The sequence below is a fragment of the Scyliorhinus canicula genome, chromosome 13, assembly GCF_902713615.1.
Source record: "Scyliorhinus canicula chromosome 13, sScyCan1.1, whole genome shotgun sequence".
Lineage (NCBI taxonomy): Eukaryota > Metazoa > Chordata > Chondrichthyes > Carcharhiniformes > Scyliorhinidae > Scyliorhinus > Scyliorhinus canicula.
In genome coordinates this window covers 20,637,027-20,656,876 of record NC_052158.1, presented here as the reverse complement: position 1 = coordinate 20,656,876, position 19,850 = coordinate 20,637,027, and the positions used below count along the sequence as shown (strand labels likewise).

General features: G+C 54.0%; 1 protein-coding gene across 1 annotated transcript; it reads left to right on the top strand.

Moving 5' to 3' along the window:
• The first annotated feature begins 490 nt into the window (after positions 1–490).
• LOC119976512 (zinc-binding protein A33-like) lies at positions 491–19,532 on the top strand. The gene is made up of 7 exons (XM_038817057.1): positions 491–942; positions 1,872–1,967; positions 2,094–2,327; positions 3,383–3,405; positions 3,503–3,618; positions 14,207–14,545; positions 18,775–19,532. The coding sequence occupies exons 1-7, from the start codon at positions 532–534 to the stop codon at positions 19,305–19,307; spliced, it is 1,752 nt and encodes a 583-aa protein (XP_038672985.1). The 5' UTR covers positions 491–531; the 3' UTR covers positions 19,308–19,532.
• Positions 19,533–19,850: the final 318 nt, after the last annotated feature.

Genomic DNA, 19,850 nt, shown 5'->3' with positions numbered 1-19,850 from the left:
CACGTTGTTTGACGAACAGGGACATTTAACATCAGCAAAAAGAGTGTCCATTCGTTGAATGGGCGGATTGAGCGTGACAACATGCCAGAGGATTCATTCTCCCCTGAACTGGGAAAGGAAGGAATATCTGCAGACGGATAGTTTGTGAATGAGATGAATAGATGGAGCTGCAAGGGAATGCGGCAGGGACTCTGTCAAAGTGACCAAACACCCACCTCCTGGATTTAATATGTTTCAGCCTGCGGACCCTGCCAAGTTACACTCGCCTTCTCCATTCCTGGAGAGGTGGCTCCTTCCCATCTCATTGAAGGGTTCAATAAAACCCTTACAGATCATTAACAATCTGTTCATTATATTGTCTGGTGGTGTGTCTCCCTGTGCAAATGTACATGGGAGCTGGAGCAATGTGTAGCTAGAATTCCCCGGGCATGATGAATATAGGCGGGGAATAGTTGAAGTGAAGGTATTCGAAACACCTAGCAGCTAAATAAACATTGGAATTTCCGGGTGTGGGATGAGGAAGTGCTGGGTATGGACATGGCCTCCAGACAAGAGGACTGGACCGAGGAGACCATCTGTTCCATTTGCCTGAGCTTCTTCACCGATCCGGTCATACTGGATTGTGGACACAACTTCTGCCGCCCCTGCATCACCCAGTATTGGGAAAGGAAGGAGATAAACTCCTGCCCGGAATGCCGAGAGGATTTTCCCGTCGGGAACCTGAGGGTTAATCGGGTCTTGGCGAATCTGGCCCAGAGAGCTCGGAAATTGAAGCTGAATCCGGGAGAGGAGGCAAGCACACATCAGTGTCAGGAACACCAGGAAGAGCTGAAACTGTTTTGTGAAACCGACAAGAAACTGATCTGTGTGATTTGCAGGGATTCGCGGGAACACAGGGAGCACCGCTTCCTGCCCGTGAAAGAGGCTGTTGAAATCTACAAGGTAAACGGGAGCAGATTTGACTTGGTGTCATTTTTATAGTCTGACAGTTTAGAATGGAATCAGTACAGTGCAGATGGAGGCCATTCGGCCCAGCGAGTCTGTACTAACCCTCTGAAAGAACAACCTGGGCGGGATTCTCCCGCAATCGGCGGGATGGCCCGATGCTGGCGCCAAGAATGGCGCGAACCACTCCGGCGCCAGGCCACCCGGAAGTTGAGAAATCCTCCGCAATTCCGGGGGCTAGGCCGGTGCCGGAGGGGTTGGTGCTGCCCCGAAGGGCCGCCATGGTCCCGCGCATGTGCAGAACCGCTGCTGTGTTCTTGCGCATGCGCAGGTGGTTTACTCTCCGCGCCGGCCATGGCGGAGCCTTACAGAGGCCGGCGCGGAGGGAAAGAGTGCCCCCACAGCACAGGCCCGCCCGCAGATCGATGGGCCCAGATTGCGGGCCAGGCCACGTGGGGGGCTCCCCACTGGACCAGATCCTCCCGTGACCCCCCCCCCCTCCCCCCAAAGACTCTGGTAGACAGCCTACCAGCCAGGTTCCGCCGTGATCGACCATGTCCATTTCACGCTGGCAGGACTGGCCAAAAACGGGTGGCCGCTCGGCCCATCGGGGTCCGGAGAATTGCCAGGGGTGGGGGGACGCTGCCAAGGGCCCCCGACCGGCGCAGCGTAAACCCTGCACTGCCCGAAAACCGGCGCCGGAGAATTCGGCAGCCGACGGCGGGACGGGATTCACACCGCCCCCCCGGCGATTCTCCGACCCAGCGGGGGGTCAGAGAATCCCGCCCCCTACCTCATCCCACACTCCCCCGCCCTATCCCGGTAATCCCATTACCCCACCTAACCTATACATTTTTGGACACTGAGGGACAATTTCTTAGTATCACCAAACCAACTAATTTTCTGAATTTCTCTCCCAATCCCAGAACCAGATAAAGGTTTCCTTAGATTCCCTCACAGAGAAGAAGTGGGAGGTTCTGGAACTGGAGAGTCAGCAGAAAGAGAACATTTCCAAGATTCGGGTAAAGTCTCCTGAACCTGATTTTTGAGATTGGATTCGGGTGTTTTTTTATTGTGGGGAGGATCCGGGCGGGATTTTCTGAGGAAAATATCTAACTCCTTTTTTTCTTTGATGTTTACTTTTGTAGGAACAGTCAATCGGCCTACAGAGCCACATCACATTAGTGTTCGCTGAAATGCACCAAATTCTCACTGAGAAGGAACAGTGTTTCCTTCGAGATCTCGGGGAGGAAGAGGAGAAGATTCTTGAACAAATGGAGGAAAATCTTTGTGAAATTCGAGAGAACTTAAATTCTATTCAGGAGCACCTCTTAAAGCTGGAAAAGCAGTTGAAACAAAAAGACGGGATACTGTTTCTGACGGTGAGGGATTATATTTCAATGAAAGTCTGCATGTTCCAATATGATCAGGTCTATCTACGTGTTTATGTTCAGCACTGTTGCTTCACAGTGCCAGGGACCCAGGTTCGATTCCCGCCTTGGGTCACTGTCTGTGCCGAGTCTGCACATTCTCCCTTTGTCTGCCTGGGTTTCCTCCGGGTGCTCCGGTTTCCTCCCATAAGTCCGGAAAGACGTGCTTGTTATGTGAATTGGACATTGGGAATTCTCCCTCCGTGGACCCGAACAGGCGCTGGAATGTGGCGATGAGGGGTTTTTCACAGCAACTTCATTGCAGTGTTACTGTAAGCCTACTTGTGACACAAATAAAGATTATTATTATTAATATATCCCTTCCTCCTGTCCTTAAATAACTTTCCCTTAAACACCTTTAACCTAAATTTGGGCTGGTTTAGCACACTGGGCTAAATCGCTGGCTTTGAAAGCAGACGAAGGCAGGCCAGCAGCATGGTTCAATTCCCGTACCAGCCTCCCCGAACAGGAGCCGGAATGTGGTGACTAGGGGCTTTTCACAGTAACTTCATTGAAGCCTACTTGTGACAATAAGCGATTTTCATTTTTTCAATTGCTCCAAAATGCATGTTTCACATACTCAATACTCTAGATAAAGAGGTTTGATCTAAATTTCATGTTGGATTGATTAGTTAATGGTCGCATATTTGAGATAATTCAGGCAATGCACACTTTTACCACCCATAATTGCAGTTTCCTCCACATGTAGAAAAGTGTTCTATCTATGACCCCTTTAAAATGTTAAGACCTCCACCAGGTGGCCTCCCAGTCTTCCCTTTCCGAGAAGAATCCCCCACCTATTCAGCCCTTGCTGTTGGCTGCATCTGCTCAGTTCTAGTGTGATCTTGGCCATCCTTTCCTATACCATCTGCATCTGCATCCTTGTTGTAATATCATCCTTCTATCTGTGGATCTGCAGCATGGGGAATTGGGAATTCTAACAATGCGGAGGTGATTTCTAGACAGTCAGCCTCTGCCAACTCAAGTTTCTCTTTTACTCATTTCAGGAAGAATCATCTTGGGAAATGAGGTAGACATTGCTATTTACTGAAATACTGCACAATTTGCAAAAATAGTTCAGGGAAGTGTTCATTGAAAATCTATAAGTAACTGTTTAATATTTGCAGGATTAGCGATGACAATTCTCAGCTGTCATTGGTAGATGATGTGCTGTCTACAGAAAAATTCAGCCGCCCCTTGCATTATACAATGTGGAGTGACATGCTGGATGCTGTTAACCTTGGTAAAGCTCAGATAAGTTCTATTCTTCTGAATTATATCTTGTAACTTAATTTATTGTACAAATAAATATCAGAGACAATGATAGGTTCAATGTACAATCCCTTGGCCGCAGAGTACTTCTGTATTGTCACATGTACTTCTGTACATGTGACAATAAAACAAATCAAATCTTTAACTGAAAAATAATGGCAAAATAACCTGTTTAAAATGTCCTTCAGTGGAAATCAAGTCCTATTTTGGCACCAAGTTCAACTTGGTTTAGAACACTGGGCTAAATCACTGGCTTTTAAAGCAGACCAAGGCAGGCCAGCAGCACGGTTTAATTCCTGCACCAGCCTCCCTGAACAGGTGCAGGAATGTGGTGACTAGGGGCTTTTCACAGTAACTTCATTTGAAGCCTACTCGTGACAACAAGCGATTTTCATTTCATTTTCATTTCATTTCATATCACCTTTAAATAGTCAGCTCCCATGCATCAGCAATGCTGGAACCCTCTGATTAAATCACTTCCCCAAAACACACTGGTGTGTAATTAACTGAGTGTTAAAGTAAGCCTACTTGTAACACTAATAAAGAGTAATTTTATTATTATTAGATGTCACATCGAAGGTTATTGCTGAAAACAGAAGCTCATGGTGGAGAGGGCATTGGCATGGATAGATTAGCTGGCAGGAATCAGAGAGTCTGCATAAATTAGTCGTTATCTGATTGGCAGGATGCAAAGGGTGGAGTTCGCAGGCGCCTGTGCTGGGGCCTCAATTTTTTACAATTTATATCAATGAGGGGTGTGGAGGCATCGTAGCTAAATTTGCAGATGACACAAAGGTAGGTAGAACAGTCTGTTGTGAAAAGGACAGAAGGAGGATGCAGGTAAATAGTGATTGGTTGAGTGAGTTGGGCAAAACTCTGGCAGATGGAGTATATTATGGGAAAATGTGAGGTTGTTCACTTTGGCAGGAAGAATAAAAAAGAAGATACTCAGTTAAATGGAGAGGAACTGCAAAATTCCGAGGCACAGAGGGATCTCGGTGTTCTAGTGCACAAGTCACAAAATGTTAGTACCCAGACACAGCAAGCAATTAAGGAGGCTAATGGAATGCTATCCTTTATTACAAGATGAATTGACCATGAAAGTAAAGAGGCTTAGCTTCAGATATACAGGACATTGGTGAGACCACATCTCGAATATTGTGTGCAGTTTTGGTCTCCTTATTTAAGGAAGGATGTAAATGGGTTGGAGGTGGTTCAAAGGAGGTTTACTAGATTAATACCTGGAATGAGCGGGTCTCGATCCCAGCCCCGGGTCACTGACCGTGTGGAGTTTGCACATCCTCCCCGTGTCTCCATGGGTCTCAGCCCCACAACCCAAAAAGATGTGCAGGGTCCACGCTAAATTGCCCCGGAATTGGAAAAAAAAGGAATGAGCAGGTCACCTTATGAGGATAGGTTCGACAGTTTGGGATAGTTTCCACTGGAATTTAGAAGGGTGAGGGGTGACTGCGGTGCACTGGTTTAAAATGAGGGGTTGCCCTTATAGGACAGGGATGTGGAGTAATAGTTTCTCTCTGAGGGTTACGCAAATCTGGAACTCGGCCCTCCACCCCACACCCACTCCCAATCTGGTTACCGGCCGTCCTTGGCCAGTCTGGCCGACCCGTGACTCTAGTCCCACAGCAATGTGGCTGACTCTTCACTGCCACTCAGTTCAAGGGCAATTAGGGATGGGCAACAAATGCTGGTCGTCTTAGCGATACTGGCATTCCATGAAATCATTTAAAACTGTGCATTTACACACTACCCACAAACATGTGCGCAGATGCTCAAACATGCACAGTCATCTTCCTCAATTAGTCATTTGATAAAGTGTGTGAAATCTCAGTCACATCCATTGGTTTAATCTCCGTTCGTGTGGCATTAAACAAGGAGGAGGATTTAGATTCATGTTGAAACTCCACCTGCAGCTTTTGTTTACTTTCTTCACGGTAGCATGGTGGTTAGCATCAATGCTTCACAGCTCCAGGGTCCCAGGTTCGATTCCCGACCTGGTCACTGTCTGTGTGGAGTCTGCACGTCCTCCCCGTGTGTGCGTGGGTTTCCTCCGGGTGCTCCGGTTTCCTCCCACAGTCCAAAGATGTGCGGGTTAGGTGGATTGGCCATGATATATTGCCAGTAGTGTAAGGTTAATGGGGGGATTGTTGGGTTACGGGTATACGGGTTACGTGGGTTTAAGTAGGGTGATCATTGCTCGGCACAACATCGAGGGCCGAAGGGCCTGTTCTGTGCTGTACTGTTCTATGTTCTATGTTCTATGTTCTATGTTCTTTAATATCGAAATCGCTGATGTGGAGGGCTCATGCTTGATATTTGCAGAACCTATATTCCTCACTCTTTGAAAGTCTCTTTCCCTCTGGGTGATCCTTTTTCAAGACGAGAAACCGGGTAATTGCATCTGAAATGGTCAAGGAGGTGACAATATCTCGCCGATCCTCAGACAGTCTCCCAGCTCCCGCCCGATCCTCAGACAGTCTGCCAGCTCCCGCCGGATCCTCAGACAGTCTCCCCGCTCCCTTCCCCGATCCTCAGAGAGTCTCCCAGCTCCCGCCCGATCCTCAGACAGTCTCCCAGCTCCCTTCCCCGATCCTCAGACAGTCTCCCATATCTCCCCCCCCCCCAATCCTCAGTCTCCCAGCTCCTCCCCAATCCTCAGACAGTCTCCCAGATCCCAGCCAATCCTCAGACAATCTCCCAGCTCCCCCCCCAAACCTCAGACAGTCTCCCAGCTCCCGCCCAATCCTCAGACAATCTCCCAGCTCCTCCCCAATCCTCAGACTGTCTCCCAGCTCCTCCCCAATCCTCAGACAGTCTCCCAGCTCCTCCCCGATCCTCAGACAGTCTCCCAGCTCCTCCCCAATCCTCAGACAGTCCCCCAGCTCCCGCCCGATCCGAACAGTCTCCCAGCTCCTCCCCAATCACAGACAGTCTCCCAGCTCCTCCCCAATCCTCAGACAATCTCCCAGCTCCTCCCCAATCCTCAGACAGTCTCCCAGATCCCGCCCAATCCTCAGACAATCTCCCAGCTCCCTCCCCAATCACAGACAGTCTCCCAGCTCCTCCCAATCCTCAGACAATCTCCCAGTTCCTCCCCAATCCTCAAACAGTCTCCCAGCTCCCCCCAATCCTCAGACCGTCTCCCAGCTCCTCCCCAATCTTCAGACAGTCTCCCAGCTCCCGCCCGATCCGCACAGTCTCCCAGCTCCCTCCCCAATCCTCAGAGAGTCTCCCAGCTCCCCCCCTCCCAATCCTCAGACAGTTTCCCAGCTCCCCCCAATACTCAGACAGTCTCCCAGCTCCCCCCAATCCTCAGACAGTCTCCCAGATCCCGCCCAATCCTCAGACAATCTCCCAGCTCCTCCCCAATCCTCAGACAATCTCACAGCTCCTCCCCAATCCTCAGACAGTCTCCCAGCTCCCGCCCGATCCTCAGACAATCTGCCAGCTCCTCCCCAATCCTCAAACAGTCTCCCAGCTCCCCCCAATCCTCAGACCGTCTCCCAGCTCCTCCCCAATCTTCAGACAGTCTCCCAGCTCCCTCCCCAATCCTCAGAGAGTCTCCCAGCTCCCCCCTCCCAATCCTCAGACAGTTTCCCAGCTCCCCCCAATCCTCAGACAGTCTCCCAGCTCCCCCCAATCCTCAGACAGTCTCCCAGATCCCGCCCAATCCTCAGCCAATCTCCCAGCTCCTCCCCAATCCTCAGACAATCTCTCAGCTCCTCCCCAATCCTCAGACAGTCTCCCAGCTCCTCCCCAATCCTCAGACAATCTCCCAGCTCCTCCCCAATCTTCAGACAGTCTCCCAGATCCCGCCCAATCCTCAGACAATCTCCCAGCTCCCTCCTAATCCTCAGACAGTCTCCCAGATCCCGCCCAATCCTCAGACAATCTCCCAGCTCCTCCCCAATCCTCAGACAGTCTCCCAGCTCCTCCCCAATCCTCAGACAGTCTCCCAGCTCCTCCCCAATCCTCAGACAGTCTCCCAGCTCCTCCCCAATCCTCAGACAGCCTCCCAGCTCCCGCCCGATTCGCACAGTCTCCCAGCTCCTCCCCAATATTCAGACAGTCTCCCAGCTCCCGCCCGATCCTCAGACAGTCTCCCAGCTCCCGCCCGATCCTCAGACAGTCTCCCCGCTCCCTTCCCCGATCCTCAGACAGTCTCCCAGCTCTCTTCCCCGATCCTCACACAGTCTCCCAGCTCCCTTCCACGATCCTCAGACAGTCTCCCAGATCTCCCCTCCCCCACAATCCTCAGTCTCCCAGCTCCTCCCCAATCCTCAGACAGTCTCCCAGATCCCAGCCAATCCTCAGACAATCTCCCAGCTCCCCCCCCATCCTCAGACAGTCTCCCAGCTCCCGCCCAATCCTCAGACAATCTCCCAGCTCCTCCCCAATCCTCAGACTGTCTCCCAGCTCCTCCCCAATCCTCAGACAGTCTCCCAGCTCCCCCCAATCCTCAGACAGTCTCCCAGCTCCCACCCCAATCCTCAGCCTCCCAGCTCCTCCCCAATCCTCAGACATTTTCCCAGCTCCTCCCCAATCCTCAGACCGTCTCCCAGCTCCTCCCCAATCCTCAGACAGTCTCCCAGCTCCCGCCCGATCCGCACAGTCTCCCAGCTCCTCCCCAATCACAGACAGTCTCCCAGCTCCTCCCCAATCTTCAGACAGTCTCCCAGCTCCCTCCCCAATCCTCAGAGAGTCTCCCAGCTCCCCCCTCCCAATCCTCAGACAGTTTCCCAGCTCCCCCCAATCCTCAGACAGTCTCCCAGCTCCCCCCAATCCTCAGACAGTCTCCCAGATCCCGCCCAATCCTCAGCCAATCTCCCAGCTCCTCCCCAATCCTCAGACAATCTCTCAGCTCCTCCCCAATCCTCAGACAGTCTCCCAGCTCCTCCCCAATCCTCAGACAATCTCCCAGCTCCTCCCCAATCTTCAGACAGTCTCCCAGATCCCGCCCAATCCTCAGACAATCTCCCAGCTCCCTCCTAATCCTCAGACAGTCTCCCAGATCCCGCCCAATCCTCAGACAATCTCCCAGCTCCTCCCCAATCCTCAGACAGTCTCCCAGCTCCTCCCCAATCCTCAGACAGTCTCCCAGCTCCTCCCCAATCCTCAGACAGTCTCCCAGCTCCTCCCCAATCCTCAGACAGCCTCCCAGCTCCCGCCCGATTCGCACAGTCTCCCAGCTCCTCCCCAATATTCAGACAGTCTCCCAGCTCCCGCCCGATCCTCAGACAGTCTCCCAGCTCCCGCCCGATCCTCAGACAGTCTCCCCGCTCCCTTCCCCGATCCTCAAACAGTCTCCCAGCTCCCTTCCCCGATCCTCAGACAGTCTCCCCGCTCCCTTCCCCGATCCTCAGACAGTCTCCCAGCTCCCTTCCCCGATCCTCACACAGTCTCCCAGCTCCCTTCCACGATCCTCAGACAGTCTCCCAGATCTCCCCTCCCCCACAATCCTCAGTCTCCCAGCTCCTCCCCAATCCTCAGACAGTCTCCCAGATCCCAGCCAATCGTCAGACAATCTCCCAGCTCCCCCCCCCATCCTCAGACAGTCTCCCAGCTCCCGCCCAATCCTCAGACAATCTCCCAGCTCCTCCCCAATCCTCAGACTGTCTCCCAGCTCCTCCCCAATCCTCAGACAGTCTCCCAGCTCCCCCCAATCCTCAGACAGTCTCCCAGCTCCCACCCCAATCCTCAGCCTCCCAGCTCCTCCCCAATCCTCAGACATTTTCCCAGCTCCTCCCCAATCCTCAGACAGTCTCCCAGCTCCTCCCCAATCTTCAGACAGTCTCCCAGCTCCCGCCCGATCCGCACAGTCTCCCAGCTCCCTCCCCAATCCTCAGACAGACTCCCAGATCCCGCCCAATCCTCAGACAATCTCCCAGCTCCTCCCCAATCCTCAGGCAATCTCCCAGCTCCTCCCCAATCCTCAGACAGTCTCCCAGCTCCTCCCCAATCCTCAGACAATCTCCCAGCTCCTCCCCAATCCTCAGACTGTCTCCCAGCTCCTCCCCAATCCTCAGACAGTCTACCAGCTCCTCCCCGATCCTCAGACAGTCTCCCAGCTCCTCCCCAATCCTCAGACAGTCTCCCAGCTCCCGCCCGATCCGAACAGTCTCCCAGCTCCTCCCCAATCACAGACAGTCTCCCAGCTCCTTCCCAATCCTCAGACAATCTTCCAGCTCCTCCCCAATCCTCAGACAGTCTCCCAGATCCCGCCCAATCCTCAGACAATCTCCCAGCTCCCTCCCCAATCACAGACAGTCTCCCAGCTCCTCCCAATCCTCAGACAATCTCCCAGCTCCTCCCCAATCCTCAAACAGTCTCCCAGCTCCCCCCAATCCTCAGACCGTCTCCCAGCTCCTCCCCAATCTTCAGACAGTCTCCCAGCTCCCGCCCGATCCGCACAGTCTCCCAGCTCCCTCCCCAATCCTCAGAGAGTCTCCCAGCTCCCCCCTCCCAATCCTCAGACAGTTTCCCAGCTCCCCCCAATCCTCAGACAGTCTCCCAGCTCCTCCCCAATCCTCAGACAGTCTCCCAGCTCCTCCCCAATCCTCAGACAGCCTCCCAGCTCCCGCCCGATCCGCAGTCTCCCAGCTCCTCCCCAATCTTCAGACAGTCTCCCAGCTCCCGCCCGATCCTCAGACAGTCTCCCAGCTCCCGCCCGATCCTCAGACAGTCTCCCCGCTCCCTTCCCCGATCCTCAGACAGTCTCCCAGATCTCCCTCCCCAATCCTCAGTCTCCCAGCTCCTCCCCAATCCTAAAACAGTCTCCCAGATCCCAGCCAATCCTCAGACAATCTCCCAGCTCCCCCCCCCCCCATCCTCAGACAGTCACCCAGCTCCTCCCCAATCCTCAGACTGTCTCCCAGCTCCTCCCCAATCCTCAGACTGTCTCCCAGCTCCTCCCCAATCCTCAGACCCTCCCAGCTCCTCCCCCATCCTCAGACAATCTCCCAGCTCCTCCCCAATCCTCAGACAGACTCCCAGCTCCTGCCCAATCCTCAGACAGTCTTTCAGCCCCTCCCCAATCCTCAGACAGTCTCCCAGCCCCTCCCCAATCCTCAGACAGTCTCCCAGCTCGCGCCCAATCCTCAGACAGTCTCCCAGCTCCTCCCAAATCCTCATACAGTCTCCCAGATCCCCGCCAATTCTCAGACAGTTTCCCAGCTCCCGCCCGATCCGCACGGTCTCCCAGCTCATCCCCAATCCTCAGACAGTCTCCCAGATCCTGCCCAATCCTCAGACAATCTCCCAGCTCCTCCCCAATCCTCAGACAATCTCCCAGCTCCTCCCCAATCCTCAGACAATCCCCCAGCTCCTCCCCAATCTTCAGACAATCTCCCAGCTCCTCCCCAATCTTCAGACAGTCTCCCAGCTCCCGCCCGATCCTCAGACAGTCTCCCAGCTCCCGCCCGATCCTCAGACCGTCTCCCCGGTCCCTTCCCCGATCCTCAGACAGTCTCCCAGATCTCCCCCCCCCAATCCTCAGTCTCCCAGCTCCTCCCCAATCCTCAGACAGACTCCCAGCTCCTGCCCAATCCTCAGACAGTCTCCCAGCCCCTCCCCAATCCTCAGACAGACTCCCAGCTCCCGCCCAATCCTCAGACAGTCTCCCAACCCCTCCCCAATCCTCAGACAGTCTCCCAGCTCGCGCCCAATCCTCAGACAGTCTCCCAGCTCCTCCCCAATCCTCATACAGTCTCCCAGATCCCCGCCAATTCTCAGACAGTTTCCCAGCTCCCGCCCGATCCGCACCGTCTCCCAGCTCATCCCCAATCCTCAGAGTGTCTTCCAGCTCCTCCCCAATCCTCAGACAGTCTCCCAGCTCCCCCCCCCCCATCCTCAGACAGTCTCCCAGCTCCTCCCCAATCCTCAGACAGTCCCCCAGCTCCCGCCCGATCCGAACAGTCTCCCAGCTCCTCCCCAATCACAGACAGTCTACCAGCTCCTCCCCAATCCTCAGACAATCTCCCAGCTCCTCCCCAATCCTCAGACAGTCTCCCAGATCCCGCCCAATCCTCAGACAATCTCCCAGCTCCCTCCCCAATCACAGACAGTCTCCCAGCTCCTCCCAATCCTCAGACAATCTCCCAGCTCCTCCCCAATCCTCAAACAGTCTCCCAGCTCCCCCCAATCCTCAGACCGTCTCCCAGCTCCTCCCCAATCTTCAGACAGTCTCCCAGCTCCCTCCCCAATCCTCAGAGAGTCTCCCAGCTCCCCCCCCTCCCAATCCTCAGACAGTTTCCCAGCTCCCCCCAATCCTCAGACAGTCTCCCAGCTCCCCCCAATCCTCAGACAGTCTCCCAGATCCTGCCCAATCCTCAGACAATCTCCCAGCTCCTCCCCAATCCTCAGACATTCTCCCAGCTCCTCCCCAATCCTCAGACAATCTCCCAGCTCCTCCCCAATCCTCAGACATTCTCCCAGCTCCTCCCCAATCCTCAGACAATCTCCCAGCTCCTCCCCAATCTTCAGACAGTCTCCCAGCTCCCGCCCGATCCTCAGACAGTCTCCCAGCTCCCGCCCGATCCTCAGACAGTCTCCCCGCTCCCTTCCCTGATCCTCAGACAGTCTCCCAGATCTCCCCCCCCCCAATCCTCAGTCTCCCAGCTCCTTCCCAATCCTTAGACAGTCTTCCAGATCCCAGCCAATCCTCAGACCATCTCCCAGCTCCCCCCCCCATCCTCAGACAGTCTCCCAGCTCCCGCCCAATCCTCAGACAATCTCCCAGCTCCTCCCCAATCCTTAGACTGTCTCCCAGCTCCTCCCCAATCCTCAGACAATCTCCCAGCTCCTCCCCAATCCTCAGACAGACTCCCAGCTCCTGCCCAATCCTCAGACAGTCTCCCAGCCGCTCCCCAATCCTCAGACAGACTCCCAGCTCCCGCCCAATCCTCAGACAGTCTCCCAGCCCCTCCCCAATCCTCAGACAGTCTCCCAGCCCCTCCCCAATCCTCAGACAGTCTCCCAGCTCGCGCCCAATCCTCAGACAGTCTCCCAGCTCCTCCCCAATCCTCATACAGTCTCCCAGATCCCCGCCAATTCTCAGACAGTTTCCCAGCTCCTGCCCGATCCGCACGGTCTCCCAGCTCATCCCCAATCCTCAGAGTGTCTTCCAGCTCCTCCCCAATCCTCAGACAGTCTCCCAGCTCCCCCCCCCCCCCCCCCCATCCTCAGACCGTCTCCCAGCTCCTCCCCAATCCTCAGACAGTCTCTCAGCTCCCACCCCAATGGGTCTCTGCTCCCCCAATCTTCACAGTCTGCAGGCTAATCCCCAGCGTCTCTGCTCCCCCCAGTCCTCAGACAGCCTTTCCCCAATCACCAGTGAGTCTTTGCTCCCCCGATCCTCAGTGTCATCCCAATCCGCAACAAATCTCTGCATTCCCGAATCCTCAGACAGTCTCTCCCTTCCAGTCCTCAGACAGTGGGCCCACCAATCCCCAGACAGTCTCACCTTCCAATCCCCAGACAGTCTCCCGCTTCCAATCCCCAGACAGTCTCTCCCTTCCAATCCTCAGACAGTCTCCCCTTCCAATCCGCAGACAGTTGGCCCACCAGTCCCTAGACAATCTCCCCCTTCCAATCCTCAGACAGTCTCCCCTTCCAATCCCCAGACAGTCTCCCCCTTCCAATCCCCAGACAGTCTCTCACTTCCAATCCCCAGAGAGTCTCCCCCTTCCAATCCCCAGACAGTCTCCCCCTTCCAATCCCCAGACAGTCTCTCCCTTCCAATCCCCAGACAGTCTCCCCCTTCCAATCCCCAGACAGTCTCTCCCCTTCCAATCCCCAGACAGTCTCCCCTTCCAATCCCCAGAGAGTCTCCCCCTTCCAATCCCCAGACAGTCTCCCCCTTCCAATCCCCAGACAGTCTCTCCCTTCCAATCCCCAGACAGTCTCCCCTTCCAATCCCCAGACAGTCTCCCCTTCCAATCCCCAGACAGTCTCCCCCTTCCAATCCCCAGACAGTCTCTCACTTCCAATCCCCAGACAGTCTCTCCTTCCAATCCCCAGACAGTCTCCCCTTCCAATCCCCAGACAGTCTCTCCCTTCCAATCCCCAGACAGTCTCTCCTTCCAATCCCCAGACAGTCTCTCCTTCCAATCCCCAAACAGTCTCTCCCCTTCCAATCCCCAGACAGTCTCTCCCTTCCAATCCCCAGTCTCCCCCGTCCAATCCCCAGACAGTCTCTCCCTTCCAATCCCCAGTCTCCCCCGTCCAATCCCCAGACAGTCTCTCCCCTTCCAATCCCCAGACAGTCTCTCCCTTCCAATCCCCAGTCTCCCCCGTCCAATCCCCAGACAGTCTCTCCCTTCCAATCCCCAGTCTCCCCTGTCCAATCCCCAGACAGTCTCTCCCCTTCCAATCCCCAGTCTCCCCCGTCCAATCCCCAGACAGTCTCTCCCCTTCCAATCCCCAGTCTCCCCCGTCCAATCCCCAGACAGCCTCCCCTTCCAATCCCCAGACAGTCTTCCCCCCTCCCCTACCCTCCCACCAATCCCCAGCAACTTTCTCTAACCCTCTGTTTTTACTCCCAGACTCTGTGACCCTGGATGTGGAGACAGCAAATGCCGGGCTCGAGGTATCTGAGGATCTGAAGAGTTTGAGATTGACCCAGACATGGAGGAGTCTCCCTGAAAGTTGGAAGAGGTTTACACACTGTTCCTGTGTCCTGGGATCAGAGGGATTCACATCGGGAAGACATTACTGGGAGGTGGATGTCTTGGGAAATCAGAATTGGATTTTGGGAGTAGCTGCAAAGTCTGTAAAGAGGCAGGAAGGGGTCAAACTGAGACCAGAGAATGGATTCTGGACCATTCAGCAGTTTGAGAATCAGCTTATTATCAATGCCTCTCCTGAATACCCTCTCTGTGCCGGTCAGATCCCCGGGAAGGTGGGAGTGTATCTCAGTTATGAGTCTGGGACAGTTTCATTTTACAGCAAAGGCACCAAATCCCATCTCCACACCTTCTCCGGGAATCAATTCACGGGGAAACTTTTCCCTTTCTTCTGGACGAGGCATATAAACAAATGGCTGAGTATCTGCTCGGGTTTAGACACAGACCTGTAAACAGGGCAGGGCCTCAGGCCTGCTGCATTATCCCTGACCTCCTAACGACCTGACCCCCCATGATCAGGGTCAGGGGGCAGAGGTCAGATATTAGAAACCATATTGACACCCGATTGTCACTAAATGAACCATTTCATTTCTAAATTATCAATCTTACAATCTTAATCATAAAACCAGTACATGTATAATCATCAGAAGACTAAAATAAAAATAGTTTAAATATCTTGTGTCGTGTTAAGCAGACTGAGATAACACGGGCTGCAACTGGTTGCAGCTTTAACTGAAAGATACTCCAGACCTTGAAGTTAGTTCAATCTGATTTATTGAACCTGTCACACAGTTAGCACAGTTCTCTGTGAGTTCGACTCTCTGCTAACCTAAGTGTGATTACTCTGTCTGACTGAACCAGACCAGCTCTTAGCCACGTGCTGGAGGTGTGATACTGTACATACACCCTGACTCACTCTGTAGATGTCTCCAGTGGAAAGAGGTGGAGTGTGAGTGCCTCCTGCCTTTTATACTGGGAAACCACCCCCAAGTGTTCTGCCTGCTGATTGGTTATGTCCTGTTCTCTGTGTTCATTAGCTGCCTGTCTGTATCTCATTATGTGCATGTCTGCATATCATGACATCTTGTGGCCCTCTCCTTCCTTCATTTACCGCCTACCTCAGTCAGTCAAACCACACAGCCCCAGCTTCCATCTCTCCACCTCTTTCTCCGTCTGTACCTTGATCTCTTCTGTGTTTCCATTTCTCACTCTGCACCCAGAACATGAAAGCCTAACATGGGGGAACGTCTCAATATCACAGCGCGGAGAGATGGTCACTGAAATATTTGAATGTTGATATCAAAAATCCTTTCCTGCCTCAGTTTTGTTGCAATTTCTTGAACTGAAAAAGGAATAAAAGTGAATTTTGAATTGCCACCTGCCAGGGTCTCGCTCCCAACTCCAACCAACCAGATTGATAAAGGCGAGCTGCTCCCTCTAGACCCAGTTCGCAGGCAAACACTGGAACCAATCTAACAGTCTGACAGGATCCACCTCCCAGAGGCACTGCTCCAGGTCGCTGCTGTTTTGCTGTCCAATCCAACACGCCGCCCCTTCTCAGAGACACTGCCTCTCTCCAACTCTGTTCCTCATCACGGAGTATCACACGCGGCTTCACTTTGAAACAGAGGAGAGCTCTCCCGCGGTCTGAACACCCATCTTGTGGGTTGGGGGGGAGGGTGGGGGGGGGCAGGACAGTCTCCCAGCTCCTCCCCAATCTTCAGACATACTCGCAGCTCCTCCCCAAGCCTCAGACAGTCTCCCAGCTCCTCCCCAATCCTCAGACAGTCTCCCAGCTCCTCCCCAATCCTCACACAGTCTCCCAGATCCCCCCCCCCCCAATCCTCAGACCGTCTCTCAGCTCCCCCCCTCCCAATTCTCAGACAGTTTCCCAGATCCCTCCCCGATCCTCAAACAGTCTCCGAGCTCCCCCCCAATCCTCAAACAGTCTCCCAGCTCCCCCCCATCCTCAGACAGTTTCCCAGCTCCCAATTAATCCTCAGACCGTCTCCCAGCTCCCCCCAATCCTCAGACAGTCTCCCAGCTCCCCCCAATCCTCAGACAGTCTCCGAGCTCCTCCCCAATCCTCAGACAATCTCCCAGCTCCTCCCCAATCCTCAGACAATCTCCCAGCTCCTCCCCAATCCTCAGACAGACTCCCAGCTCCTGCCCAATCCTCAGACAGTCTCCCAGCCCCTCCCCAATCCTCAGACAGTCTCCCAGCTCGCGCCCAATCCTCAGACAGTCTCCCAGCTCATCCCCAATCCTCAGAGTGTCTTCCAGCTCCTCCCCAATCCTCAGACAGTCTCCCAGCTCCCCCCAATCCTCAGACCGTCTCCCAGCTCCTCCCCAATCCTCAGACAGTCTCTCAGCTCCCACCCAATCCTCAGACAGTCTTCCACCCCCACCCCAATGGGTCTCTGCTCCCCCAATCTTCACAGTCTGCAGCCTAATCCCCAGCGTCTCTGCTCCCCCCAGTCCTCAGACAGCCTTTCCCCAATCACCAGTGAGTCTTTGCTCCCCCGATCCTCAGTGTCATCCCAATCCGCAACAAATCTCTGCATTCCCGAATCCTCAGACAGTCTCTCCCTTCCAGTCCTCAGACAGTGGGCCCACCAATCCCCAGACAGTCTCCCGCTTCCAATCCCCAGACAGTCTCTCCCTTCCAGTCCTCAGACAGTGGGCCCACCAATCCCCAGACAGTCTCCCGCTTCCAATTCCCAGACAGTCTCTCCCTTCCAATCCTCAGACAGTCTCCCCTTCCAATCCGCAGACAGTGGGCCCACCAGTCCCTAGACAATCTCCCCCTTCCAATCCTCAGACAGTCTCCCCTTCCAATCCCCAGACAGTCTCTCCCTTCCAATCCTCAGACAGTCTCCCCCTTCCAATCCTCAGACAGTCTCCCCCTTCCAATCCCCAGACAGTCTCCCCCTTCCAATCCCCAGACAGTCTCCCCTTCCAATCCCCAGAGAGTCTCCCCCTTCAAATCCTCAGACAGTCTCCCCTTCCAATCCTCAGACAGTCTCCCCTTCCAATCCCCAGACAGTCTCTCCCCCTTCCAATCCCCAGACAGTCTCTCCCTTCCAATCCCCTGACAGTCTCTCACTTCCAATCCCCAGACAGTCTCTGCCCCTTCCAATCCCCAGACAGTCTCCCCCTTCCAATCCCCAGACAGTCTCTCACTTCCAATCCCCAGACAGTCTGTCCCTTCCAATCCCCAGACAGTCTCTCCCTTCCAATCCTCAGACAGTCTCCCCTTCCAATCCCCAGACAGTCTCTCCCTTCCAATCCCCAGACAGTCTCCCCCTTCCAATCCCCAGACAGTCTCCCCCTTCCAATCCCCAGACAGTCTCTCACTTCCAATCCCCAGACAGTCTCCCCCTTCCAATCCCCAGACAGTCTCTCCCTTCCAATCCCCAGACAGTCTCCCCCTTCCAATCCCCAGACAGTCTCTCACTTCCAATCCCCAGACAGTCTCCCCCTTCCAATCCCCAGACAGTCTCTCCTTCCAATCCCCAGACAGTCTCCCCTTCCAATCCCCAGACAGTCTTTCCCCCTTCCAATCCCCAGACAGTCACTCCCTTCCAATCCCCAGACAGTCTCTCCTTCCAATCCCCAGACAGTCTCTCCTTCCAATCCCCAGACAGTCTCTCCTTCCAATCCCCAGACAGTCTCCCCTTCCAATCCCCAGACAGTCTTTCCCCCTTCCAATCCCCAGACAGTCTCCCCTTCCAATCCCCAGACAGTCACTCCCTTCCAATCCCCAAACAGTCTCTCCTTCCAATCCCCAGACAGTCTCTCCTTCCAATCCCCAGACAGTCTCTCCCCTTCCAATCCCCAGACAGTCTCTCCCTTCCAATCCCCAGTCTCCCCCGTCCAATCCCCAGACAGTCTCTCCCTTCCAATCCCCAGACAGTCTCTCACTTCCAATCCCCAGACAGTCTCTGCCCCTTCCAATCCCCAGACAGTCTCCCCCTTCCAATCCCCAGACAGTCTCTCACTTCCAATCCCCAGACAGTCTCTCCCCTTCCAATCCCCAGACAGTCTCTCCCTTCCAATCCCCAGTCTCCCCCGTCCAATCCCCAGACAGTCTCTCCCTTCCAATCCCCAGACAGTCTCCCCTTCCAATCCCCAGACAGTCTCTGCCCCTTCCAATCCCCAGACAGTCTCCCCCTTCCAATCCCCAGACAGTCTCTCACTTACAATCCCCAGACAGTCTCCCCCTTCCAATCCCCAGACAGTCTCTCCCTTCCAATCCTCAGACAGTCTCCCCTTCCAATCCCCAGACAGTCTCTCCCTTCCAATCCCCAGACAGTCTCCCCTTCCAATCCCCAGACAGTCTCCCCCTTCCAATCCCCAGACAGTCTCCCCCTTCCAATCCCCAGACAGTCTCTCACTTCCAATCCCCAGACAGTCTCCCCCTTCCAATCCCCCCACCCTCCCACCAATCCCCAGCGACTTTCTCTAACCCTCTGTTTTATTCCCAGACTCTGTGACCCTGGATGTGGAGACAGCAAATGCCGGGCTCGAGGTATCTGAGGATCTGAAGAGTTTGAGATTGACCCAGACATGGAGGAGTCTCCCTGAAAGTTGGAAGAGGTTTACACACTGTTCCTGTGTCCTGGGATCAGAGGGATTCACATCGGGAAGACATTACTGGGAGGTGGATGTCTTGGGAAATCAGAATTGGATTTTGGGAGTAGCTGCAAAGTCTGTAAAGAGGCAGGAAGGGGTCAAACTGAGACCAGAGAATGGATTCTGGACCATTCAGCAGTTTGGGAATCAGCTTATTATCAATGCCTCTCCTGAATACCCTCTCTGTGCCGGTCAGATCCCCGGGAAGGTGGGAGTGTATCTCAGTTATGAGTCTGGGACAGTTTCATTTTACAGCAAAGACACCAAATCCCATCTCCACACCTTCTCCGGGAATCAATTCACGGAGAAACTTTTCCCTTTCTTCTGGACGAGGCATATAAACAAATGGCTGAGTATCTGCTCGGGTTTAGACACAGACCTGTAAACAGGGCAGGGCCTCAGGCCTGCTGCATTATCCCTGACCTCCTAACGACCTGACCCCCCATGATCAGGGTCAGGGGGCAGAGGTCAGATATTAGAAACCATATTGACACCCGATTGTCACTAAATGAACCATTTCATTTCTAAATTATCAATCTTACAATCTTAATCATAAAACCAGTACATGTATAATCATCAGAAGACTAAAATAAAAATAGTTTAAATATCTTGTGTCGTGTTAAGCAGACTGAGATAACACGGGCTGCAACTGGTTGCAGCTTTAACTGAAAGATACTCCAGACCTTGAAGTTAGTTCAATCTGATTTATTGAACCTGTCACACAGTTAGCACAGTTCTCTGTGAGTTCGACTCTCTGCTAACCTAAGTGTGATTACTCTGTCTGACTGAACCAGACCAGCTCTTAGCCACGTGCTGGAGGTGTGATACTGTACATACACCCTGACTCACTCTGTAGATGTCTCCAGTGGAAAGAGGCGGAGTGTGAGTGCCTCGTGCCTTTTATACTGGGAAACCACCCCCAAGTGTT

Excerpts from the sequence above, each read along its gene's own strand:
- LOC119976512 (XM_038817057.1), top strand. The coding sequence starts at position 532 with ATGGACATGGCCTCCAGACAAGAGGACTGGACCGAGGAGACCATCTGT. Across the intron at positions 2,328-3,382 it reads ACGGGATACTGTTTCTGACG|GAAGAATCATCTTGGGAAAT; the intron begins GTGAGGGATTAT and ends TACTCATTTCAG. Across the intron at positions 3,619-14,206 it reads GCTGGATGCTGTTAACCTTG|ACTCTGTGACCCTGGATGTG; the intron begins GTAAAGCTCAGA and ends TTTTACTCCCAG.